Here is a 27,171-nt window from a genome sequence, read left to right as displayed (position 1 = left end):
ACCTATTGGGCATGTGTAACACCGCCCATTGGGTGTGTCTAACATCGCCAATCAGGCCTGTCTGTCATCATCTATTGGCACTCGCCACAATATAAAATGTCTCTCAGCCACATCATAATCTCCTGCCTACAGTATTTCACTTTTCATTTTCTAATTACTCTGTGTAACAGTACATGCAAATAATATGATATGATAATGATATGACAATGATCTACTGTAGTACAATTAACAATGCAAAACACACATAATTGATGGATGGGCACTTCTTTTAATGGAATACAGTTCTAAAAAGCAAAAGTATTTTAGGTATTGCTAGTGGGACTTATACATAAGGGTGGACACAGCTTAAGGGTGTGCCTGTGCATCTCTAACACTCAATGTGCACACGCCTATGTTTATATTGCTCTACTATATTAGCCACTACTACCTCTAATGGGAGGCTATTGCACATGTCCACTATTCTTTTTGTGAAATATATTTTTGCTTAGATTTCCCCTGAACCTAACTCCCTCCAGTTTCAGGGGATCTCATCCTGTTCTGATACTTCTCTTTCTTTGAAGCGAATTCCATCATATACCTTGTTAAAACCCTTGAAAGATTTTTAAGTTTCTTTCATGTCTCTTCTTTCCCTTCCCTTTTAATGTTTCCTGGTAAGTTTTTTGGCATAGCTCTTTGTACTAATATTCATCTGGAGATATGACCTCAGGCTCTAAAACATAGAATTGTAGATGAGGCTGCACCAATAACCTATATATATTGCATAGCAGAACAATGTTGAATGGGTGACACATGTGCCAACCACTGATGGGCTGCATGCACAGGGTTTTTTAAAGGAAGGGAAGGGCATTTGATAGTCTCCTATATGTGTGTATAGCTCAAATTCCCTAGCTCAATAAATTACAAGGTTTCCTCATCAGAACTTTTGAGTTAGTGAGTTGCCATTGCATTCTGACAAAGTTTACTTGGTTTTAATAAAAAATATTCCTTCCAAAACTACAGGATTATTGTTTGCAACACATTGGACTACTCAGCAATCATATTTTACTATTTCCCACTTGTTATGCTACATTCCGTAACCCATATCCCAAAACACTTCATCAACAAGACTAGCATATAGCACTCTGACTTGAGTCGCCAGACACCTTGACTGTTATTGGGAAGTAGGTATGTACCTGTACTTTTTTGCAATTTGCTGCTCTATCCTTTTTCACAGCTCTGCAGTTTAACTCAGTTTTACTGCATTTTCACTGATCATTATTGAAAGACAAATGTTTGGATTTTTTTTCTACTGTTTTACTCAAAAGCATGGTAAAAGTGACTGTTTTTTGTATGAAATATTTAGGTATTTCCACTGTTCTCTTACAATATTATATATCAATGTATCTTTATTTGAGTTGCTTGTGAAAGCAAAAAAGTATACAGAAAACAATAGATATAATTACATACATTACATAAAATAGACTGAGAGATCCATCATGAGTTGTAATACAATAACAAGGACAATGTAGTATTATATAAAAACAAAACCAAGGGTGGAACCTCTTAAATTGTGTGGTAATAGTGTATCATAATACATATAGAGACCAACAAAAACCTAGAAAATTATACAAAAGGAGATTAGGAAAACAGATACAGTAGTTGTCAATCTACTTTTACATTGAGATGTTCTTATAGGGAACAGCCATTTTCTGGGTACATTGGCCCTGATTGCAGTACAAATTTGGGTACTTGTGTAATATCTGGGCGCCGATTTTTTCATTGTATTGCATCGCATCACACTACTTAAGGCATGCAATGCGATGCAATGCAATGCAATGTGATTTTTCATTGTAAAGACCAGATTTTTAATTGTATAGTCACCCATGGGTGATTTCATACCCCCACTATCCAACTCTGCATGATTTTATATAGTGTGAGCGAGCGCAGCGAGCCACCGAGCCCGAAGCGTGGCGAGCGGAACCAGAATACATGTAAAGTCATTCGCGTCCGCTCGCCACGCTTTGGGCTCGGTGGCTCGCTGCGCTCGCCACACTATATATAATCAACTCCATGCGTAGTTGGATAGTGGGGGTATGAAATCACCCATGGCTGACTATACAATTAAAAATCGGGTCTTTACAATGAAAAATCGCATTGCATGCCTTAAGTAGTGGCATGCAATGAAAAAATCGGGTGCCCAGATAATACACAAGTACCCAAATTTGTTCTCAAAATGGACAAAACCATGTGCACTGCAGGTGGGGCAGATGTAACGTGCAGAGAGAGTTAGATTTGGGGAAGTTATTTTGTTTCTATGCAGGGTAAATACTGGCTGCTTTATTTTTACACTGCAACTTAGATTTCTGTTTCAACACACTCCACCGAATTTTAACTCTCACTATACATGTTACATCTGCCCCACCTGCAGTGAACATGGTTTTTCCCATTTTGAGTACAAATTTGTACAGCGATCAGATCTGAATAAGGGCCATAGTGTAGTTGGTAGCGTTCCTGTGGATATGAATTCAGACTACAGAATGGAGTTATTCTCCATTATTCCGCTGGAATCAGGTTTGCATTTTTACTAGAGCAGGGTTAACATAATACAATATGATATTTGAAAGTATTCATTGTTTGCATCTGTTATCTATGAGAGCATAACAATTATGCATAAAGCCCTAGTAGTATACTAATTTGAAAAACAACATAAAACATAAAGGTAAAAGCAGTCAATGGTATGCCAGAGCCACTATGCGAGTTGCCTGTCTTCCACTTTGAATCCTCATGTACTGGGAGCTCACAGAACATTCCAGTCCACCCTTCAAAGCACTGACACACAAATCTGTGCTTCATGTATCGGACATCTTCCTTTCCATGGTGTCCGGTGACATAATGTCCTTTGCCAGAACCATGGGACTTTATCTTAAAGTTACTTGGATTCAAGTGTAAGTAAGCTGCTGAGTTCAGATTCTTTCTCACACATCTTCCATTTTTTCCACACAAGACTTTGCTGCAAAGCTTAGCTGCTGATGTTACATTAACAACATAATGTCCAAAGGGTCCATCAATATAGTTCTTCACTAGTTTGCAGCTTTCCTGGAAAATATAACAGTATTTCAGTATTTTATATTTTGTTTTCATTTTTAGTCAGTGAGTTCTTTAGGTAAATGATATACAGGGTACTGTACTGACATAGGAGTTTTATATCTTACCGGTGTACTGGAGTAATCACTTCCTCCCCAGAGCACAATCCCTGCGGCTCCTAATGCAGCACTTTCTCCAATTGTATGAATTAAATCAATCTAGAGAGTAAATATCACAATATATTTTAGAAATATTAAAACATTTTTAAGAAACGCAGCATTTATAGAATACTCTTATTGAAAATATATACTGTAGATGTGTTCTTTCTTACTGTTGCATCTGTTGTGCTAAATTGCCCCTCTCTGCACGCCTGGTCACGTGCGACACACATCTTATTTGCATAATTAAAACACACAGAAGTGACCAAACTACATTGCTAGCTTACACTGATCATCAAATGGCTCAGATATAAGCGGCCGCAATGTTTCCACAGGCCAAGTTCATGTGCAATTTTTTTATTTTGTGTAAAACCATGTAAAAAAGGTAGTAGTCCAATGTGGTGTGGTTAAAGTTGCAGCCAATCATCACGGTACACAGTGAGCAGCTGATGTGTCTGCTTCAGTTTAATGCAGCACTGGCAACATGATCTAAATATTGTTGTTACTAGTTTAATTATAATTAAAACCCACTTACTTTTTACATTTTTAACTCTCTGCAAGTTGGACTTAAACCACAAAATAATTTGATTTAATAAAAAAAAAGTGTATTTTAAAGGAAACATGGTTTTAAAAACGTATGTCAATATTTTATTGAAAAACAATAAGACCCCCCCCCCCCTTCCTTCCACAGTGTCCACAGGCTCCTATTGCAACATTACCACCCACCAGTGGCAATAGATCCCCGGCAGCATTACTCCTGCCTCCAGGGGCCTATTGGATGGGAAAATCAGCCCGGGAAGGAGCTATAATAGAGGCAGGGTCTGTTTAGGGGTGGGGTTTGTCAAGAGAGGTCAACTCCCTCCTCATATTTTCCATCGAGAGACTCTATCAAACTTACGGGCTCCCTTACCCTGCATTCTGCATACTATTGCACTGATATGCTCCCTCACCCTGCGGTCTATGCTCTACCACACTGGCACACTCCCTGTAGCCTGTGATTCTTTCACACTGATGCAATTCTTCACCCTGCTGCCTGCTCTCGATCACACAGATGCGCACCCTCACCCTGCGATGTGTTATGCTGATGCATTCCCTCACCCTGCGGCCTGTGCTCTATCAAACTGACGCAATTACTCACCTTGCAGCCTGCGCTCTATCACACTAACACACCCCCTTACCTTGCGGCCTGCATTCTATCACATTGACGCACTGCCCCACCCTGCGGCCTGCACTCTATCATACTGACTCACTCCCTCACCCTGTGCTCTCACATTGACGTATTGACCAACTGACTCTAACCCCCCCTACCCATAGCCTAACTCTAAGTCCACCATCAGTGCCTAAACTCTTACCTTACATCCACAGAGTTCAGTCTCACTGAATGGACGGGCCATGCTTTTGCAGCTGCCTCTCCTCTCCCTCCCTAACGGCAGCAGCCTGAGTCCTGTATAGCCAGCAGTAATAGCACCTCTAACCACACCTGAGTGAGCCTCACTATTTGTAAATCATCAAATTAATAATTAGCATCTCCCTTAATCTACACATTAAATGTACTTACCTCTGATAAAGCATGGAGAGTCCATGAGTAAAACGGCCTTGCGTACGCATATATTGGCACATCATATGATCTTCCTGACATTGAGGCAACTCGGGTTGCTTCTCTTAAACGATAATGGACAAATTTCTTTGCATTTTCACTTGATTTTAGAACATAGTCTAAATATATTGAGGGGTAAAGAGCACTGCTATACTTCCACATCCATTGCAGGTAATCGTTGCGCTTTATTTCAATATCTGGACATTTGCCTGTATACGACTGAGCTTTATTCTTATAATCATAGTTATAACAATCTGGAAACAAGTAGTAGCCCCAAAGCCCATTTGATCTGATCCCTTGAGCCAGAAGAACAGTTTCACTCATGAAACTCTTTGCGGCTGCATCAAACTCTTCCTTGGCCTTTTGCCTTATCAGGTCAGTCGGCCACTCTGGATGTTGTTTTTGCACCAGCTCCATTGATTTATTTCTATAGACACTTTTAACTCCCCAGTTCCTATCCCATTGGGGCCTCCAGTTCTCCCAATCAATGACTCCCAGGCCTGGGAAATCTTTGTCTGGTAAACGTGTGATAATATCTTCTGCAGCTTTGTCAAGGTGCATTTTGAGGCTTTGGTTTTGTGGCACGCCGCCATGCACGGACTGTCCATCATCAGTGCAGAAGGGGTAGTACCCGAGGTGAGTGTGGTAAAATATTGTCACATTTTGTCCACTTAAAGTTTCATTCTTGTTTGCAACTATGTCAAAGATACTGAGATCCAGGTCAATCTTATATCTAAGTTTGCATTGCTGCGTGGGAGCATTCCAGATTGCAATGAAAGGCTTATTCTCCAGTAGAGGTGTTTTTGCTTGTTTTAACCGCTGCCCATTTACAATGGTAATGAGAAGTTCCACAGAAAGCCACAGTAAACACTGATTAGTGCAGGACTTGAACATCATCACCTTGACATCAAAGAGAAAAAAAAAGGTTGATAATTATATTTTTGTCATTATGTTTATACTGACCAACCTGCAGACATAATGGATAAGCACAGAACACTTATCATCAGATAAATAAAAATAGACAATTTAAATAATCAGTCTATACATGTACTAAGCATCTCATTCGTATTGTGGTACATCCTGCCACTTACTGCAGACATACTAATCACCTACTGTATGTACTAACATATCCAATTAGTATCTCAAAGGACATCTCTCTCGGTGGCCTCGGGGATGCTAGGAGGGACACAATTGGATCAGTCTAAGGAAGCAATGTGGATAGATGCTTTTAGGCTTCTACAGGGTGATGTCAGCAAAATCTGCGGTACTTGTGTATTATCACGGCGCCCCCAGTTTCCATCGCAGGGCATTGTACGATGAAAAATCGCGTCGCATCGCATGCGATATGATCGCATGCGATGCGATTCGACGCGATTTTAACCGATTTCTAATTGTACAGGCACCCAGATGCCTTATTACCATGTTAAATGCCCCCCCAGACCCCAATTTTTAATTGTATAACCACCATGAGTATGTGAAATGCCCCCCCATTGTTAACGCCACCCCACTATGAACGCCAACCCGAAGCGTGGCGAGTGCAGCGAGCCCGCATGGGGTGGCGGGACACGTCCTCCGACCTTTTCATACCCCCACCATCCACGTCGGCGTGGAGTTGATTTTATAAAGTGCTGCGCTCACCACACTTTATAAAATCAACTCCACGCCGATATGGATAGTGGGGGTATGAAAAGGTCGGAGGACGCGTACCGCCGCCGCTCGCCATGCTTCGGGTTGGCATTGATAGTGGGGGGGCCGTTAACAATGTGGGGGCATTTTACATATTTATTACCCATCAGGGTGGGTATACAATTAAAAATCCGGTCTGGGGGTGCCATTTAACATGGGACTCAATGGGAAATCGCGTCGCATCGCATCGTATGCCATTGTAATGACATGCGATGTGACCCGATTTTAAAATTGTATACTCAGCTCAGGAAAAGGCTGAAATCGGGTCCATCGCACGCCATTGCATACCTTAATTAATGGTATGCGCTGCGATGGGCGCCATGATAATACACAAGTACCAAATCTGCTGTTGCTCACTGCGTCCAAGCATTCCAGGACTTGATACATATGGAAAATGCAGTTAAAGTCTGAAAATTTTAGTTTATTTAAGGTTTTTGCCTACATTTTCAATCTAGTACCTTTTGTCCATTTCCTATTATATAAAATCCATCCCAGTTTCTTGTACTCACTTTATTACACTTTACAGTTCTTACTTCTTCTCTTGTGATACAGGTATAGCAGCAGCAAGAAGACAGTAGCTCTGAAAAGGAAAAACAAATCACTATATTCAGGACCAATTTTTGATGATTAGAGGAAGAGCAGCAAAAGAGTGTCATGGATTTTTTTATGCTGAGCTTTACACTACAATGTAATCCATGTTTCACAAACTTTTTTGCACTATAACATGTACTTTAGGGAATATTTTATAGTACAGGCTCCAAGGAAGTTTGGTGATACCATCTCTTTCTAGCAATATAGAATACACTGTGGATTACATTATGTCATGCTGCTGCACACAAAGAGCCTTCAACAATTGTTTAACACCCTTGAATAAAAAAGATAAATCATTCTCATATCTAGATTTTTTGTTTGGTTAGAATGTTTTTGGACACTCAACACTAGACACTTCGGTCATAAGAGTACTTTTAATGCTATAATAAGTAGAGATGTGCAGGTTCGGATTTACCCAGATTTACCCGGATATACCCGGATCTCAAAACTGGATCTTATTGGCTATATGCGGTCACATGTTTTTGTTCCAAAACATGTGACAGCTGGATATCCAATAAGATCCCATTTTGAGATCCGGGTAAATCGGGTAAATCCGAACCTGCACATCTCTAAAGGTGTGTACACACGTACAGATTTTTCTGTCTAATCTATCTGGTGGGAACAAAAACCTGGAAATTTATGGGAGCAAATGACAATCAAAAAATTGCTTGAAAACAGACATTGATCAGCCAGACAAATTGTTTAAATCATTCTGATGTAACAAATTTATCAAAGCATACTGTATATTTTTTTCTGTTTTCCTGTATTTGGGTGGAAATTTTTGATTGTCATATGCTCCCATACATTTCCAGGTTTTTGTTTCCACCAGATAGATCAGGCAGAAAAATCTGTACGACCCGCTCACAACTCACAGTGGTTCTTCCGACCGGCTCACGATGACGTGCGCGGGGGAGCATAATCCGCTCACGATGTGCACCGTGAGCGGGTCTGATCTGCAGCAGGTAGGATCTGAAGAACGACCGACCCGCAGGACCGTGCATCGGATCAGTATCGGTCCACACCAGGACAGAAAAGGGCCCAATCACCACATAATCTACATTCAATCGGTCGGAATTGGATCTAGATTGATGGGATCAGACCCTTGTCGACCTGGTGTGTACCCAGCATAAGACTTCTTTGAAGAATAATAACAACAATAATTCCTTAGACTTTGCAATAACAAGAGCAATGATTCCTTAGACTTTAAATAATGACAAGCTGTGAAATACTTGGACTTAGAACTATAACCATGATTGCTTGGACTTAGAAGAAATGATGACAGTCTCTGAAATACCTTGAAAGAACTATGATAACCAAAGCACACAACTCCCACAGGCTGCCGCCACTGGACCCCTGCTGAGACCACCAACCTCCAGCATGATGCTAGATGCCCATCCAGCGCTAGTAGAGCTGCCGCAGAGAGGGTGAGTAGCACACTCACTGGCGTCGGTCATGAGTGACCGTGACAGACTGATCCACAGGGGTACAGGGGAAGGCATCTGCCTAAATGCCCTCTTTCTCCTCTTGGTATTAGGTTCTAGACTGTGTACTTGAATTATATATTATATGTAATAGATTATACTGCACAGCAATATGGAGTATTTTTTTATATTTATGATGGGGTCCAGACCAAACCTCCTGTAGTGTATGGCCACAAACCCTCTAAAGACTGGCCACACCCCTATACCTGGGCTACTACTACTGCATTATCCCAGACCCTTCATGCCCCAGTTTGGCACTGCATGTATTCTATCATACATGGGCAACTGTTAGCAAAGGAAACATGGACGGCACTACAGGCAGCATATGATGATGGGGGTCTGATTAGAACAATTAATCTGAGATGTATATTAAAGAATACATAGAAAAGTTAGGAGAATACATGAGTGTCTACATTGACAAGATAATGTATATACACCAGCAGGTAAGAAGTCACAGTAGATGACAAAGCAGTTGCTATGAAATTGCTACAGAATTGAACAGTTTGGTATTCTGGTAGTAACATTAGAAGCAAACCATGTACACATACCCAAAGAAAGGAGATGAAAGGTGGATTCAAAGTCAATAGTGTATCATGCTTGTTTTTTGCCATAAGAGAAGGGAGGTAGAAGGGGCACTTACTTTCTCCAGTATCTGGTTGTATCTGTAGTAAGATGCATTTTCAACAAAAGGGCCATCCAATGTTAGCAGAGTTAAATGGGAACTGCCTACTAACTCACACTACGCATGTCGCAATGCATTGTGTATTGAAGCCAGATGTACGAAGACACATCTGTACTATGAGAAATTGTAAAACACTGCATTCAGTCAGCCTCAAGATTTTAAAGAAGTTAAGTCAAACAATGACTTGTGCAAGTGGAAATCCATAACTGCCGAAAAGACTTTAAGTAATCATAATCTCATAAATATGGAAGATACTATCCACATTGAAAGTGACAATAGGAGAAAGTTAGATACTATAGTTTATATAGTCAGAGAAGTATTGTACTGTATAATTGTTTGAAATGTTGATATATTCATGCTCGTCTAACCTATTTTTACAGGTTGCTACAAGAATACTAAAAGCAAGGAATGTTTGTTAACATGGAGAAGCTAGTACTAGGTGTGGGAGGTGTTGATGTGGAGAGCACTACTGCACAATATCCATGATACTCCTTTGGGAGGACATCAAGTCCTTGCAAATAGTACACACATACAGATGGAGCACCTCTCATACAGCGCTGGGCACCACCAGAATGCCCCCGCTGGCGATCGCCGGTGGAGAGGTGCTCCATTTGATTGGGATGCGCAAGCATCTCACACGCACGTATGTCCCAGTCACTCGGCAGCGGCCGGGAACGGAAATCCTGCCCGTCTCCGCTTCAGGGAGATGGGCAGGGTTAGGGGGTATGGGGAGGGGGCAGGGCCGTCTTTTCGTATGGGCTTAATGGGCACTTGCCCAGGGGCCCCAGGTGTATAAGGGCCCTTTTCTGATAGCTGAGGATCCCCTTTTTCCAGGGATACCAGAATTTTGAAAATCGGCCCTGGGGAACTGGAGATATCCAACTTCAAAGCAGCAGTCCACACAACTTCTGCTAATTACTCATTTACTTCCCAGTCATATTTCTCAGGTTCTCTCTGACTTGGTTTTTCTGAGAGTATAGTCCAAAAGCTGGGACTCTCCCCTTTCTGTCAACACTAGCGGCTTGTCTCTATCTTTCTCAGAACCACAGATATCAGCCTTCCAGCAGCCGGTCCCTGCTCCAGCTCCAAACGTCTGGTGTACAGTTTTCTATTTTTGTCAATGGATTGCTCTGGCTCCTGATCTCTGATCCCCAAGTCCCCAGCACCTCCTGAAAGATGGGACTCTAGGTTTTTATACTATTGAAGGCTAAGAAATCTATTTACAGATAATGGCAATATCTGCAGTCAAACAAGCTGCCCTTCCACTGGAAAATGATGAATATTAAGCCCACTCCATTATCCAACCCTCCTCTGCGTATAAAACACCCCCTACCTCCCTGGAAGTCATTTACAAGGGACCCTTTATTCAGCTCAGTGCCCCTTCCACACGTTAGTGTTCACCCTCCCACCACCTTTGCAGTAAATGAGTAATTAGCAGAAGTTACTGCTCCAGGTCCTACATGTTGAATGGAAGATAGAGCACCCCCTGCCACCCGTGGGACATCAAAGCTGCTGCTGATAGCACCCCCCACCACTAGGAGGGGAGAATGGGTAAGGGCCCCAGTGCATTGCTTTACCCAGGGGCACACACTGCTGTTAAGACGGCCCTGATGGTGCCCCCTGTCATTTTCTCCTGGATCCGCCCCTGTATGAACATATACATATATATACACACATACATACAGTACAGCGGCACTCACAAGGTTGTGTAGGGAGGGGCCCCGCTGGACTGCTTTGCCCGGGGGCCCATAATGCTGTTAAGATGGCCCTGGGAGGGGGCAGGGACTGACGGGGACAAATGGTGAGGTGACGAGAGACGGTGGAGAGCTCAGTCGGAACAGGGCATTCAAGCGTCTCATGCATGCCCACCCCCTTCTGGTGGATGGTGGGGGCTGAATGACAGCGGCTCCATCTGTAGGGACCGGGTCAAATTCACATTTCTATGTTATTGCTTCTGCAGCTGTGATTTTTGTAACTGTAAATGTGCAGAAATATTCTAATGCAACAGGAGCAGTATAAAGTGTAAGTGGGCTGAGAAGTGGGTCAGAAGACCAACTCCATGATGATGCCAGCAGTTCTAGGGTAAGTATTCTAACCTTCTCCTGTCCCTCACCCTAACACTTCTTTCCCACAGGATAACCACCATCTGCCCCCACAGCCTAAAACTGATCCTCACTACCTACAAACTAAACCTAACACCTTCCCCCAAAACCAGTCAAACCCTAAGCTCGCTCTAATACTATGGGCAGTATTCAATGAGAAAAGTTCTCCGTCTTTTGTGGAGAACTTGTGCTTTTTTCGCCGTGGAGAGAGGTTTTTTTTCTCCAAAGGCGAGCCACCCTATTCAATGTGAAATATTCTCCGTCTTTCTTAGTGATTCTCGCCGTCTCTCTCCGTGAAGAAATTCTCCATCTTTTGATGGAGAGCAGGAATGTGAACTTTTAAACTAAAAGGGTGTTTTTTTTAATTTTGGTGTAAAAAAATCAGGTTTTTTTTTCTGTGGAGGGCCATGTTATTTTTATTCATGTGCCTATAGCACATGAATATATATTTAATTTTAAAAAAAATATTTTTTAACATTTTTTTTTTTTTCTTTTTTTTACACAGTGCAGCCAGCAGGGGGCCAGAGCGCTCGAGCCGCTCATTAGATATTCATATATTCACTGCACCCGAAGCACGTTCGGGTACAGTGAATACTGGGTCCCCCGCTGGCTATAGAGGGGGGCAGCCTGTGCTGCCTGGGTCCCAGGGGGGCCCCCTACCCTCACATATGTTCTGTGGCATCCAGGGAGACTTTAATCTCCCTGGATGCCACGTCCCTGTCAGCTCCCTGCTGCGGACGCTCGTCCGCTGCAGGGGTTAAGACTCGCCGCGAGTGGCGGCGAGTCTTATAAACATTGAATAGTGGCAGCAGGAGAGGCAACGAGCCCTCCGGAACACGGAGAGTGCACGGCGAGCAAAAAAAAATGCTCGCCGTGCACGGAGAATATTACCATTGAATACTGCCCTATATATGCTCAGAATTTCTGCTGTTGGGATTCCAGTGCCATATTATGTGTAAGCCAATCTCATGTTATATGCAAGAAATGTGAATGGCATGTGGGTGCACTGCAGACTGATTGACATATGAGGGGAATGTAGGAAGGTGCACATGAGTGACATATGGGTGTGAAATGAGTGACATATGGGGCATGAGTGGAGGTCTAGTTGGCGTGTATAGGTAGCATATTGGAATGTCTGAGTACAGAACATGTTTTCACATTGACCGTGAAGTCACATTTCTTACATTTACAATTGATGATCCTATATGATCTAACTGATCCTGGATATAATTTGTTGGCACATCTTTTTGTATTGGCTGCAAATGTCTATAGACTAGAGATTAAATAGATCACCTCTACTGAGTCTCTTTTTCCATATTAAAAACCTAGTTTAATTATTTTACCATTAAATTCTATTAATTGGGTTAGCATTAATGGCAAAATCTTGACAGGGGGGGTCGTGGATCGCCCCCGCTTGTGGGCTCGCTGCGCTCGCCACGCAGTGGGTCGGATGCCTCGATACGCTCGGCACACTATTATATTCTCCTTCTATGGGTGTTGTGGACCCCCATAGAGGGAGAAATAGTCGGAATTTCGGCGGTCGGTATTTCGACCGCCGGGATTCCAACCACCGGGATTTTAACTCCATCCGGTCAAAAGCTGCCACTTGGTAAAAATACTCCTTTGTCCTCTCTCTCTCCTGAACCCATATATGCTTTTGCTTTTGTCATGTAGTACTCTCATTGTATGTACCAGATTTTTATACAGTATAAACAATACTGCATGCTTTTCCTAAATTCAGTTATATCATATCACCTGCCAAACCAAGATCCAGTTTAAAAATCACCTCTACATAAAAAAAAGTGTTTTAGTGTTTCCTGAAAGCATATCGATGCTTTTTGCAGGCATGTTCTATTTATTTTATTGATGCTTTATGTTGTTATTATTACTGCAAATTATTTATATGGCTCCACAAGGATTTCGCAGCGCCTGAGTATACATAGATGAGCGAAAACCAAGAAAACAACGAATTACAGTACAATGCAAATTAGTACAAGTACATTGTAAGTAAAGACAGATGCATCAGGGGACAGGACACTGATGCAATTATCAGGGTTGCAGATATATAGTCTAAGAAAAACACATGAGGGGAGAGGGCCCTGCTCGTGAGAGCTTACATTCTAATGGGAAGACAGGGTTGCTAATTGCTATAGATTTCTATTTGTAGTATATGCTGTGTGAGTCAATGAAATTAGTTTGTGTGGATGCACATGAAACTGTTGTAGCAGTAGGTGAAAGGAACTTCATATCTTTTCAGTTAACATATTCCTTCAGGCAACAAGAGGACAGCTACATTTACAACGGACTTGTCTTAGGTACATATGTATTGTGCAATGCGTATGAGGTACAATGTTCTGGTGTCTGAAAATCCATAAAAGAAAGGAATTTGCCTAACACTGGCCATCTGGAAATAGTATACCTCTGAAGGCAGCACCAGGGACTGTAACAGTCACATTGTTTAAACATACAGTACTGATGTGCATGTTGTACCAACACATTCTCCCTGATACATACCATTAGTAATTAACTACAACACTTTGGTACTGTCAATGTTATTTCATACAGTGGGGTATTTATAAAAGCATGGATAGAGATAAACAAGGTTAAAGCTCTAATTAACCAGCTCATAACTGTCATTTTTCAAATCTGAGACTGTAACATGGCAGTTAGAAAATTATAACTTAGGCCCTTATTCTGGTTGATTCGTTGACCTAAACATTTGCAGGTATCCGAGCAAACGGACCGCACACGGGGAGCGAAGGCACGCCTACACGGCTGCCGAACCCGCTCGTTTGGATCCACTCACAAAAGCACGTACACTAACGCGTTCACACGGATCTTAGCCTGTCCGCTTGGACTTCCAGCGTGCGGATGGGAGGACAGCCGAGCGAACAGGCTCGGCTGGTGTTTAACACGTCACACCACGAATCGGCACAGAAGTAATGCTCAAACCATTTCCCAATTACTCAAAATGTATGTTGTTTATTGCATTCAATTAGCTAATTGCCTTCCCCGATTACACTACACTAATAGCAGTTAAGAATACTGCTGCATTTGTGTGTAAAAGCAATGAAATATATGAGATATGAACGTAGAGAACTTTAAATGGTTAAACTGCAAAAGTGTGCTTCCCATGTTGCTGCCATGTAGTTAGTTAATTGATAAATGAGAGAAACATCTATGCTGCATGGGTGTGTATTGCGTGCAGTTGAAAGTAGTTTAGCTATTGTGCGTGTTGATTGTCCGAGCGAATGTGGGCCTGCTAAGGCGGCTGGGCTGCGAGGCGTGAGTCTTAATTTTCGAGAGAGTGTTTCTCATGTGAAACGACTTGGTGCTCGGTAACTCGAGCGTGACCGCCACCCAAACACTTGTTGTCACCACCCATGTATACGTCCTGGTTCCAGCCCAGTTTTGAAACTGCGCCCTTCACTACATCTACTGAGTCAGAGTGTATTTATGTTCGCGGGGTCATGTCCGTGCACGGTTCAGTGAACCTGCACATGCGTGTAGCGAACAGTACGCATGCGCAGTAGGCTAAGAAACGCGCTCCGAGCTAAGTTGTATATGAGTGAGTCATTTAGAATAAGGGCCTTAGTGCGTTATCTCTCCATGCTTTCATAAAAAACGCCCCCCCCACACACACACACAAACACACACAAAACACATGCTGCATTATTATGTTGTAAAGCTTTCCATGAAAAAAGTTTGTGTATTAGTTCATTACTTTGTATATACAACCATACATTAGGACATACCCAAAATATTGGCGCCTCACAAAGTCTTATTAATTTGCAACAGAGTCGTAGATTAGAATCTGCGTTCCCCCCACCTTACAAGTTTGTAAGATAAAAAAGGGATTTCAGCAGTCTGGACTCCTACATGCCCAATGGGCAATAGGCTACCTTCAAAACATGAATCTCCAGGTCAGGGACATTATAGCAAAACCTCAAAGGTTACCGTGGTTTCCAGAAACTTTAATTTTTTATTTTTATTTACATGTTTTTGTTAACAAGTCTCAGTAAAGGTTATTTTTATAATAGGAAAACAGCACATTGCTTAACATTGTTTAACGGATGTCTAGAAACAGTTACAGGGGGTATGAATTCCAAGGATGTATTGCCCTCTGCTCCCATCCATACTGAAGTCATTAGTGATTGTACTGCGAGGGGACATCAGGAATCAATACAATAAGGAACTGCAACAAAACAGCCTATACTGATCTGCAAATAGGAAACATACATACAAACTTAACACTGCATTGTCTGGATTGTAAACCACACTTGTATTAAGGATATTGTTCTACTTTTTTTTTTTATCATCATATAAAATAACACTTAATAGTGTAGCACCTTTAATAAGAAAAAATAATTATTACAATTCAAAAATGAAACATAACTAGCATGACATTGTTAGTATATTAATTAAAAAAAACATACCTACTGGTTAAATATAAATACCTTAGGAATAATGGTGTGTACACACGTTAGATGTGCCTTAAGATCCTATCCACGATCTGATCAGATAGGATCGTGGATAGGATCTTAAGGCACATCTGATTTGCATCCTATCTTGACTATATAGTGCAGATCTGCACTATATAGACAAGGCAGCGAAGACTTTCTGGCTTCCGATACGTGAACGCAAGGGTTAAAACCCTTGCGATCTGCATCCGATGTTGATCCGATGCCGATCCGATGTTGACTATATCGTCAACATCGGAAAGGAAATCGGACCGTGTGTACACAGCATAAGTTACAAAACACAACAATAAATAATGTTATTCCACAATATATCTACAGTTAAAATATTTACAAAAAGTATGCTATATTTTTATGTATAGTTTTATGCTGCACAAGTTCATTTTATGTATATACAGTACAATGCTGTTCTCATACCTTTTAAGCTTCAGAATAACTGCTAAAATTGTATGCATACATGCTCATCAGAATTCCATGTAAATAAATACATGTCCATAGAACCCAATTGTACAGCTATGTCTAGTATGCTGGTATTATATTATATACATAAATAATAACAACTTACCTTTACAGCCAGTCAGGAAAACCTTGGCAGCGATTCTCCTCTTTGTAAAAGAGTGGCAGCCTCTCCTCCTTGTCACATATGGGGCGTTTTAGTTAATGAAATTCAACCATGAAGAAAAAAAATTCTTGAGATCAGGTTTCAAAGTGGTTCAAGTATTTCACCACACTTCAGTTGCTTAAGGAAAATAGAAGTGTACTTTGTCCTTTGATAACCGAACCTCAAATTTGATAATGTACCAAATGACCACACCTATGCTTTAATATTTAATGTATACTGTATATATCAACTTTGCAGTGCCTCTTCCTTGTTTTTGCTTTTTTGTTCCCAATACATTGCTGAAATATATTTCTTATAAAAAAAAATCTAAAATTCTCTTTTATTCGCCTTGTAAATAACAGTTTTACATTTTTGAAGAAAGCTCCTCATAATCATCCAATTTCCCATTTCCTATCTTTCCTATTTTGGAAAACAAATCCTAAAATCCAGGCCAGATTTTGGGCCAGATGCACTAAGCTTCAAAAGTGATAAAATGGGGAGTGATAAACAGCCAACCAATCAGCTTCTGTCTGACATTTTTCAAACACAGCCTGTGACATGGCAGGTAGGAGCTGATTGGCTGGCTGTTTATTACTCTCCATTTTATCAATTTTGAAGCTTAGTGCACCTGGCCCGGCATCTTGGAAACTAGGGCCAGATGTATCAAGCTTCAAAAGTGATAAAATGGAGAGTGATAAACAGCCAGCCAATCAGCTCCTACTTGCCATGTCACAGGCTGGGTTTGAAAAATAACAGGTAGGAGTTGATTGGCTGCTTGTATATTACTCTCTCCTTTATCACTTTTTGAAGCTTGATACAACTGGCCCTAAAGAAGCAGATCAATCTTAGGCCCTGAGTTCATAGCTAATCAGAGAAGAGTGTTTATCAAACGATTGCACATGCATACTGTACTTATTGTGCATGCACAAAGGTAGTTAGTGACAGAAAATGCGTATGGATCGTAAACATAATCCTTTCGCAGTTTGTATTGTATTGTGATGTTTTGGGGGAAATTTACTAAGATGTGTATTCTACTTCACATGTGATGTTGCTATGGGCAACCAATCAGAATCTACTTATTTATTTAGCACCCTCTAGAAGATAGTAGACAGGATATTTTTGGTTGCCCATAGCAACATCACATGTGATGTAGAATACACATCTTAGTAAATGTCCCCCTTTATGTTTTATACAACTAGTGTGCCTATTGCTATGATGCCTTATATATTTTGTACACTTATTGTGTGCTAATTTTGACATGCTGCACAGCAAGAAAATGCCAAATAACCTACAGCTCCCAGCAGCACTTGCAGCTAGGATCTCTAGTTTATTTGGACTTTTTTTTACTGTTCTGTGTAGTGCAGTGCCCGATACCACTTCCCGGCTGCTGTGTGCCTCTCCGTGGCTGGGCAGGAACTACACAGGGGTGCAGACAAGGTAATTCCTGTCTGTGGGTTTAATATATAATAGGCACTACAACTGTTGGCAAAATGTTCCTGGGACAGTAACTGTGGACATAGTGTAAGGGGCAGTACAACTGTGGGCATAGTATAAGGGGCACTATAAGTGGGCTTTGCCCATGAGACCATACCCCCTTATTTTTTCACATGCAAAGATACTCTGAAAAGTACCTGCAGGGGTAATTATACACCTACCAAATATTTGGCCACAGGCCAGCCCTGATTGCAGTTTACAGGTGCGTGTACAGGGCTGATAGATAGGCAGAAGCTGCAAAAAGCAAGGTGGAGGAGTAGGGGCGGGGTGAGCGGCCCTGGGTAGTTAACACCGCATCCCCCTTCTTGGCACCACTCCTAATCTCACATTCATTGTCATAAGGCAGCATTCATGGGACCTTTGAGAAATAAGAATCAATGTTCAGTAGGTTCTAGTGAGCACAGATACTTCTCATTGAAATGTCTCCCCTGGTTTTCCTCTTCTGGTGTGCTTGGATATTGATGACTCAAACTGTGCACACAGCATGTACAATTAGACATTTATCATAAAAGCAAACACAAATATGACAGTAGAGCCAGCAAACAGTGTTTTAACGAAATGCCCATTTTTGGAGTTATCCAATTAATCTGTCTGCACTTTTGAACGCAGACTTTGGGTCTGATTCAGAGATTATCACTCATCTTTAGATCTGTAGATGGCTGCAAGTAGATAGCCACTGCCCAGACATAAAGAAACCCCACCCTGTGCAAATCTGCAAGAGAATTGTGAATGGATCACTTTTCGCTATTTTCTGCAAATTCATACCCAATTCGCGCTCCATCTGATAATTTTCCCTGTCTGTGCAAATGTAATTGCAAGTCTGACCCTTCCACAACTCTGCAACAGAATCAGGCTGATCGAAGCTGATGCTGACATCACAGACCCACCCTTAAACCACCTGGGCATGCCTACATTTTTCCTGACACTCCCAAAAATGCCAGTTACCACCCACAGCTTCAGGCCTGTCAAATTGTGATTGGATTGCGATTAGATATTTTCATTTTTTCTGTTGCTATTTTGGCTCAAGCATGAGCGCAATGATCCGTACTCATGTGTAATCATTAGATATTCGATAGGATTGAAAATTCGCACCACAATAATCAACTCTGAAGAACCCCCAATGGAAGTATGATCTGATGCTTTCCCAGTTAACAATTTGTTTCTATTGCACATGTACTGTGTGTCACAATCAGTGAGATATATCCACAAACATATTTGCAGCCACCTGGAATCGGGCCCAGTGTGTATAAGTATACAGCAGTTAGTATGTTTTTATGGGGGGTGACCTAGTTCAGTTACCTCGCCCAGTTATAGGATCTCAAACATGTTCTTTACTTGAGATCAGAAATGAAGTACATAAAAGCCCAGAAACAAGTGTATAAAAGTTTGTGTTTCTTTACTATATGTCACAACAGACAGAACTGGATCTTAGAGCAAATACCAGGATAATTATCACTACATAAAAGTTGGGTAATTTATTAGTTATGCATTCTGCAGGAGACTCCCTGAAATAATAGCAATCTTCCTCTCTCCCTCATTATTCTAAAAATCTCCCTCATTTCACGTTGCCCACATTAGACTGTTACATTTTTTGGGGAAAAGGAGTGAGAGATAGATACAATAATCAGGGCCGGTGCCAGACGAGGGGGGGTGGGGCGCCCCGGTGCCTACGGGGGGGGGGGGGACCTGCGGCGCTGTGTGATCTGGCGGCGGGGTCCCTGCAGTGATGCGTGCTATCCGGCAGCCAGGCGGCGGCGCGGGAAGCGCTGATGGGTTTGAAAACTCGCCGCACGCTGATTGGCTGAATCTCAGCCAATCAGCATGCGGAATGTTTTCAAACCCAGCAGCGCTTCCCGCGCCGCCGCCTGGCTGCCGGATAGCACGCATCACTGCAGGGACCCCGCCGCCAGATCACACAGTGCCGCAGGTACCCGGCACGGACACCCCTGCAGCCTCCATGCTAGAGGCGAGGGGCAAAGTGCCGCCCTCCAGTGGCTGGCGCCCTAGGCAAATGCCTAGATTTGCCTAGTGGTGGCGCCGGCCCTGACAATAATATTGAATCATCAGCATCATTTCCCAGCACTTTAGCAAGTATAGAAGCTCTTACTAACTGCTTTGAGGCTCATGTACATTTGTATATAAGTCATTTTAAAAGATCCCTCTCAGATGTAGCAGTACCCACGCTTCTAGGTGCCACGTTCACAGACTCTTTTCACAATCTCTCCATATATGCAACTAGACATGCCCTTTGGGTGGAGCGCCTCAATGGGGTGCTGCGCAAAATTCTACTTCCAACTATAATCTCCCAGAAACTAGTTTTCAGAAGTAGGCAAGTATGTGTTAAGCATGCATGGCTTAAAATACTTGTATTGATGGGTATGTGGTCCTCTAGTGGTCAAAAGAAAAAATGAATTGCACTGTATGTAAGATATACAGAAGTTTATATTCCTGACACGGGCAACCTGTGGATCTCCAGCTGTTGTGAAACTACAAGTCCCATTATGCATTGTCACAGTTTTGCTATTAGGGTGGGGCTGATGTAACATGTGCAAAGAGAGTTAGATATGGGTGTTTTATTGTTTTTGTGCAGGGTAAATACGGGCTGCTTTATTTTTACACTGCAATATAGATATCAGTTTGAAGTACAAACCCCACCAAATCTAATTCTCTCTGAACATTTTGATTAATTTTGTGCTTATAATCATGAATTTGTCATGCTTATGTTTCAATTGGCTCCAGATTTTGAGCTATGCATATGTATTTGATATTTAAAAAATGTTTTTAACTATTTTAAAAATTGATACAAATATTTATTCCTATTCTGATTATATTTGATTTGTAAAATGTTATAAAAAAGACACAGGATAATTACATAGATAAGTCATAGTTGCCGACTTTTGAGCTGCCCTCTCCGGGAGAGGGCAGCCAGCTCTGTCAGACAGGGGGCGGGGCTATTTCCATGACTGGAAAAAGAGGCGGTCCGGGGGCGTGGCCACACAGATGATGCCCTGTTGGGGGCATGTCTACAGCGTCACGGCATTTTAGCCCCGCCCCCCGCCGTGCAATGCCGGTATTTCAGTCATTGCACTGCGGGGGGCGGGGCTAAAATGCCGCGATCGCGGCATTTTACCTGCGGACCCCCCGCCAAGGGACACATGACATGACATCGCAGGAGCTGGGGGGGGATATGCGGGAGGATTGCCACCCTTTCCGGGGGACCGGGAGGGGGACCCGATTTCCGGGACCCTCCCGGCCATTCCGGGAGGGTAGGCAACCCTGAGATAAGTGTTAGGAAGCTATGAGAAATGTTTTTTTTGTAGGATCTTCTTTTGTATTCAAGTTTTAAGTGGTTCCTCTGCAGACTCCAACAGTAATCATCCATTATGTGTGTTATGGTGTGTACACACGGGGGCGATTTTTGCTAATATCGCGGGCAATATGGGATTGCCGGAGCAGAGGTGATGGGGGGGTTTGGAGGTGCAATGGGGGGAGGGGGGGCTCTAGAGGTGGTGCGCCAGTAGTGCACGCCTGGACACCACTGGCGCACACCTACTGCATATTAGTGGTATGCCCGGAAAATTTCTGGGCATACCACCCAAGGGGTTAATCTCCTACTAGCTAAGTCTTTGCCTATAGCAGCCACCTTTCCCAAGAGGATTAGGCTCATACTGTACTCAGATCCCCCCAGGTCTTTATGGTAGACAACGAGATTATAAGAGGCTGAACAAGGGAAAGGAATGTACTGGAGTAGGCAGGGACACACGAAAAGAAGGACCAGACAACACACGACAAGGATTAAGGACTGACTGGAGCACAGCACCGCTGTGACTGGCATGGGTGCCACTGTGGCAGATGGTACAAGTAGAGACCACGTACTGGAGATGTTAGTGTACGGGTACTATGTAGTGAACTACAATGTCAAAGGTGATTGCAATCCAGTAGCTCATAGCTTCTCGATACCAGTGTCAGGGGCAAACGCAGGATTTTCAGAAGGGGGTTTCCAGAGGGGCGGAGCAAAGCACAGAGATGGACACTTAGGTGACCCAGTATATGCCGGGTCAGTTAAAGTATTATAGATAGACCAAATGTATATAAATAATAATAATAATAATATATATGTATACATACAGGGGCATCAACAGCAGTGTAGACCCCTGGGCATAGCAATGTATTGGGGCCCCTACCGATCCTCCAGCGGTAGGGGTGGGGGAAGCTTTGATGTCCCGCGGGTGGTAGGGGGTATTATATCAACCGCTCAGCATGTAGGGCCTGGATCAGTAATTTCCACTAATTACCCCTTTACTGCACAGATGGAGGGAGATGGGGTGGGAGAAGGGGGCATTGGGCTGAATGAAGGGGCCCTGATACATAACTTCCAGGGTGGTAGAGGATGTTTAATATGCAGAGGAAGGGTGTATAGTGGAGTGGGCTTATTATTCATAATTTTCTGGTAGGAGGACAGCTTGCTTGACTGCAGATATACATTTCTTAGATTTTAAGGGAATTAAAAATTAGAGATTCCCACCTACCAAATGGTATTGGGGACTAGGGGATCGGAGTTCAGGAGGCAGAGCAATCTGCCAATGAGAATATAATACTACATACCATGTGTGTGGAGCTGGAGCAGTAACCAGCTGCTGGAAGGCTGATATCTCTGGTTCTGGGAATAGTAGAGACCCTCAGAAAAACTCTAAGTCAGACAGAACCTGAAATATCTGACTGGGAAGAGCAATTAACAGGCTTGGATGGGGACCACTGATTTGAAGTCAGATATCTCAGGTTTCCAAGGTCTGATTTAAAAAATTATTGTACCTATGGAAAGAGGGCACCCTCAGCTTTAGACTCCTGGGGGGTTTCTGGGTACTCAGAAACCCCCCCTGCGTGCGCTACTGAGTGTAGGATGACAGCAGACAGGACCATATTGTGGAGCTGCACCATTTCGGGCAAACAGACAGGACCGACCGCGGAGATGCACCGGTTCAGGCAGTTAAACGGACAGGGAAATACCGGGGGATTTAATGTACGCACTTTGAGGGGGTGTGTTGCCAAACAGACACTTAGAATGGGCTAGTCAATCCCATTCAAATTACAAATAGAAAAAAAAAAGTTGGACGGATAACCAATTAAAATGATATTACAATTTTAATATAAATTGAAAATTAAAACCAAGTAAATTACCATTGATGGAATAGTGTGGAAGTGAAGTCATTGCAAAAGCAATGTCCCATTCCTATGATGCCACCAAGTTTGCAAAAACTTGTGCAGAAGTGTACCGACAGGACCAGTTAGTGGAGCAGAGCTGGTTACAGACAGGCAACAGGACTGAACTGTGAAGCAGCTCCGGTTACAGATATACTCACAGACAGAACTGAAATGAGGAGCAGTACCGATTACAGATGGGCATGCCGGCTCTGGAAGTGGAGTAATCACTAATAGCAACACAGGACTAACAAGTATACAAACGGAAGCTCAGTAAGAGCTGCTACAGACAGGCTTCATATAGAACATGTGTATATACACAAGGACATAAGCAGAAGCTTCGTAAGAGCAGGTAGAGCAGGTTGGAAATATAGGAGAGTGCCAGAGTATACAGGATTAGTCAGGGTACAATGGAGTTCTCAGGATAACACAAGTTCCACAAGTACAAGGAGTAACAGGACTTCAAAAGTGTTCAGGATTTGTAGTAGGGAGTATAGCATACCTCTCAACTTTCGTAAATCTTAAATCAGGACCTGCCTTGCCCAAGGTGCGGTCAGCCCGAAAAGGGTACAGAGCTAAGGGGCGGGTGAACATGTGCTTAGGTGGAGGGGGTGTGCCCAAGACTCCCCAAGATGCCCTACAGATCTCCGGCGCTCCCCAACCGCCCCCCACCCCCTTGCCTGCAGAACATTGCCAGCTGGGGGAGGGATAGCAGGACAGTCTCCAAATAGCGTGACTGTCCTGCTGTAATCAGGACAGTTGGGAGATATGGAATAACCAGCATCAGAACAATGGCAGGCTGGGTAATAAAGGGACACACTCACAATCAGGACAGCCAGGGAAGGCAAGCCTCCAGATGGGCAGATTCAATCACCTGGACAGCCATACACATAGAGGTAAACTAGCTGATTCTGAGCACAGGGACAAAGGGGTTATTCTAATTCACTCGGAAAGGCAAAATCACTCTCTGATGGACAAAACCATATGTAATATGTGCAGAGAGAGTTAGATTTGGGTGGGGTGTACTTCAAACTGATATCTATAGTGCAGTGTAAAAATAAAGCAGCCAGTATTTACCCTGCACAGAATCAATAAAACACCCAAATATAACTCTCTCTGCACATGTTACATCCGCCCCACCGTCCATTAGAGTGATTGTGCCTTCCAAGTAAATCAGAATAACCCCCAAAGTGCTGATTATGCAGCAGCTGAGGCTGAACACAGGGATACAGCTGGAGTCTGGATGATGGAGCGCAGATACACAGACCTTGATAGCTTTCTTCCATTACCTGAATATCCTGGTGGAACCATTCACCCTATTCTATGCTTACATTTCCTAGATTGTATGGGAAGTTCTGTGCAAAAAATGTACTTTAATACTCATGTTGGTACCTTCTTTGACTAAACATTTTAGCATTTCTGGACTAATTCCTGATAGTTGTCTTACTTTTGATTGCCTAAAAAATGCTTCAGATTTGTTTTCAGACCTCAAAAGTAGGAGCCTGGCGATCAGGTAGCTGCCTCTTCCCCAGAGAGAAAACCCGCCCCTGCGCAGCAAAGCATATTTGGGTAAATCCATTTGCAATCATTCACCATTGAATGATTCATGCACATGAGCGGTCTTTCCATCTTCGCTTGGACTGCAAATTTGTGAACTGGGCTGGATTAGCCCCTGCATGCTTCACCAGTTTCCGTATCTGTGGGCCATCAAAAATTCCTGCCTTTAACCTTTCAATAAAAGGGGATTTTTGTAAGAACTTAGCATTCGAGTGCCTTTCTCTGAGTCCATCCTGGTGACACAGCTCAACCATGGGATGTAGTAGCGGCCGTAGGAGCCAAGCACCTATGCTATGACTTTTAGAGAGGCAGGCTCCTCCCTCACTGCATTATGGAAACTTCAGTTGAACTTCAAAAGCCCACTAGGATACAGTACTCAGTACAATGCCTGAACATATTAATATGCACAATCAAACATAATTAACTGCGTTTCATGAAATGCAGCAGAAAACAGTATAACATTAACTGAGCGTAAAGGGAGGGATTGCTGTGTCACCAGGATGGACTTAGAGAAAGGGATTCGAATGGTAAGTTCTTGCAAAAATCCCCTTTTTGCTTTCGTCCATCCTGGTGACACAGCTCAACCATGGGTCGTTCAAGAGCCGGTCCTTTGGGAGGGTACACTCAGCCCAAATGAAGCGTCCTCCGAAGCAAACTCATGGAACCTGTAGAATTTGGTGAATGTGTGAACAGAGGACCAGGTGGCAGCCGTTCACAACTGCTCTGCTGAAGCCCCGTGGCGCACCGCCCAGGAAGAGGCAACCGACCTCGTGGTATGGGCATATACCCTGGCCGGAACTGGTCGACCAACCTTTGTGTAGGCATAGGCAATGACCGACCTCAACTATATTGCGGTAGTCTGCTTAGAGGCCGGCTACCCTTTCTTATGTTCATTATATAGCACCAGCAAGGAATCCGACCTCCAAAAAGACTTCACTCTGTCCACATACACACGTAAAGTGCGAACCACATCCAAAAGTACCAACTTGTCCCTATGTCTGGTCTCCTCAGGAGGGCAAAACACTGGAAGCACAATCTCCTGGTTTAAATGGAAACTAGAGACCACTTTCGGAAAGAATTTTGGAACTGTTCGCAGAACAGCTCTATCCTCATGGAAGACTAGGGAAGTAGCCTTACAGGACAAGGCTCCCAATTCCTACACTCTCCTGGCTGAAGCTATTGCCAGCAAAAAGGTCAGCTTCCAAGACAAAAACTTAAAATCTGCTGAACGTAAGGGTTCAAAATGAGATCTGTCCGCAGTAGAAGGCACCACGGAGGTGCTACTGATAGTCTGAGAATGTATGAATACCAGGACCTCCTGGGCCAGTCTGGGGCCACCAGGATCACCTGCAACCCCTGAAGACAAATCTTCTTGAGAACCCTCACCAGCATTAGAAAAGGTGGAAATATCTAGGCCAGGCAGAAAGTCCAAGCCACTGTCATAGCGTCCACAGCCCACGCCCTCGGATCTCTGGCCCGGGAGCAGAACAGGAGGACTTGACAGTTGTGTCGAGAGGCCATCAAGTCCTCCTCCGGAATCCCCCAGCACCTTGTGATGTCCTTGAACACCTCCAGGTGTAAAGCCCACTCCGGTCTGCTGAGGAAGTCCGCCTCCACATTCTGGATCCCCGGAATGAACACTGCTGACAATGCTGGGACATGGGACTCCGCCCAATTGAATATCCAAGATGTCTCTTGCATCACCATCTTTCTGCAAGTACCTCCTTGATGGTTCAGGTATTCCACCATTGTGGCATTGTTTAACTGAATTCTTACTGGAGAACCCTGTATCACAGACTCCACTTGCAAAAGGGCCCTCAGCACTGCCCTGAGCTCCAAAATATTGATCGGCAAAAGAGCTTCCGACTGTGACCATAGACCCTGAAGCCTGAGATGGAGAACCACAGCCATTCCCAAGTCAAGAGATATCTGCCCATCTGCAGAGATTCCACATCCATCGACAACAGGGACTCCCTAGACTCCTGAGGCAGAGAAATTATTTCTGTCCTCATGGTGTCGGTATTGCCCGACCAAGAAGCCAGAATGTTCCACTGGAACACCCTGGAATGAAATCTTGCATACTGCAGTGTCTCGAACGTGGCTACCATCTTGCCCAACAACCTTATGCAAAGCCAGACCGATGGACGAGATTCTTTTAGGATCTGCTCTGTCAATTTTTGAATTGCCCTGGCCTTTTCCTCTGGCAGGAACAACCGATGGAGATGAGTGTCCAAAATCACGCCTAGAACCTGCCATCTCTGGGATGGCACCTGGTGAGACTTTCTGAAATATATGATCCAGCCGTGCTCCTGAAAAAATGTCAGGGCCACCTTGATGTGTTCCTGTAACAATTCCACTGACTCCGCCTTGAACAGAAGATCATCGAGATATGGAATAATTACAACTTCCTTTCATCTGAGTGATGCTGCCATGACAGCCATCACTTTGGTAAATACTCTTGGAGCTGTTGCCAGCCCAAAAG

At 43.3% G+C, this 27,171-nt stretch overlaps 1 protein-coding gene across 1 annotated transcript; it reads right to left on the bottom strand.

The window, feature by feature from the left end:
- Window positions 1–2,103: 2,103 nt before the first annotated feature.
- Window positions 2,104–7,081, bottom strand: LOC146072449 (hyaluronidase-1-like). The gene is made up of 4 exons (XM_083179686.1): window positions 7,014–7,081; window positions 4,780–5,718; window positions 3,192–3,281; window positions 2,104–3,075 (listed from the first exon to the last, which is right to left on the bottom strand). Exons 2-4 carry the CDS (start codon window positions 5,713–5,715, stop codon window positions 2,644–2,646), a joined length of 1,458 nt encoding a protein of 485 aa, XP_083035812.1. The 5' UTR covers window positions 5,716–5,718; window positions 7,014–7,081; the 3' UTR covers window positions 2,104–2,643.
- Between the last annotated feature and the right edge of the window lie 20,090 nt (window positions 7,082–27,171).

The sequence above is a fragment of the Crinia signifera genome, chromosome 4, assembly GCF_055691185.1.
Source record: "Crinia signifera chromosome 4, ASM5569118v1, whole genome shotgun sequence".
NCBI classification, from domain to species: Eukaryota; Metazoa; Chordata; class Amphibia; order Anura; family Myobatrachidae; genus Crinia; species Crinia signifera.
This window is presented reverse-complemented; position numbering and strand designations above follow the sequence as displayed.

Bases quoted from the DNA above. Each gene is read 5' to 3' on its own strand.
- LOC146072449 (XM_083179686.1), bottom strand. From the start codon at position 5,715: ATGATGTTCAAGTCCTGCACTAATCAGTGTTTACTGTGGCTTTCTGTG. The intron at 3,282-4,779 runs GTAAGTACATTT...TTTACTCTCTAG, and splicing joins CTCTCCATGCTTTATCAGAG to ATTGATTTAATTCATACAAT. The intron at 3,076-3,191 runs GTAAGATATAAA...TATATTTTCCAG, and splicing joins GTGATTACTCCAGTACACCG to GAAAGCTGCAAACTAGTGAA.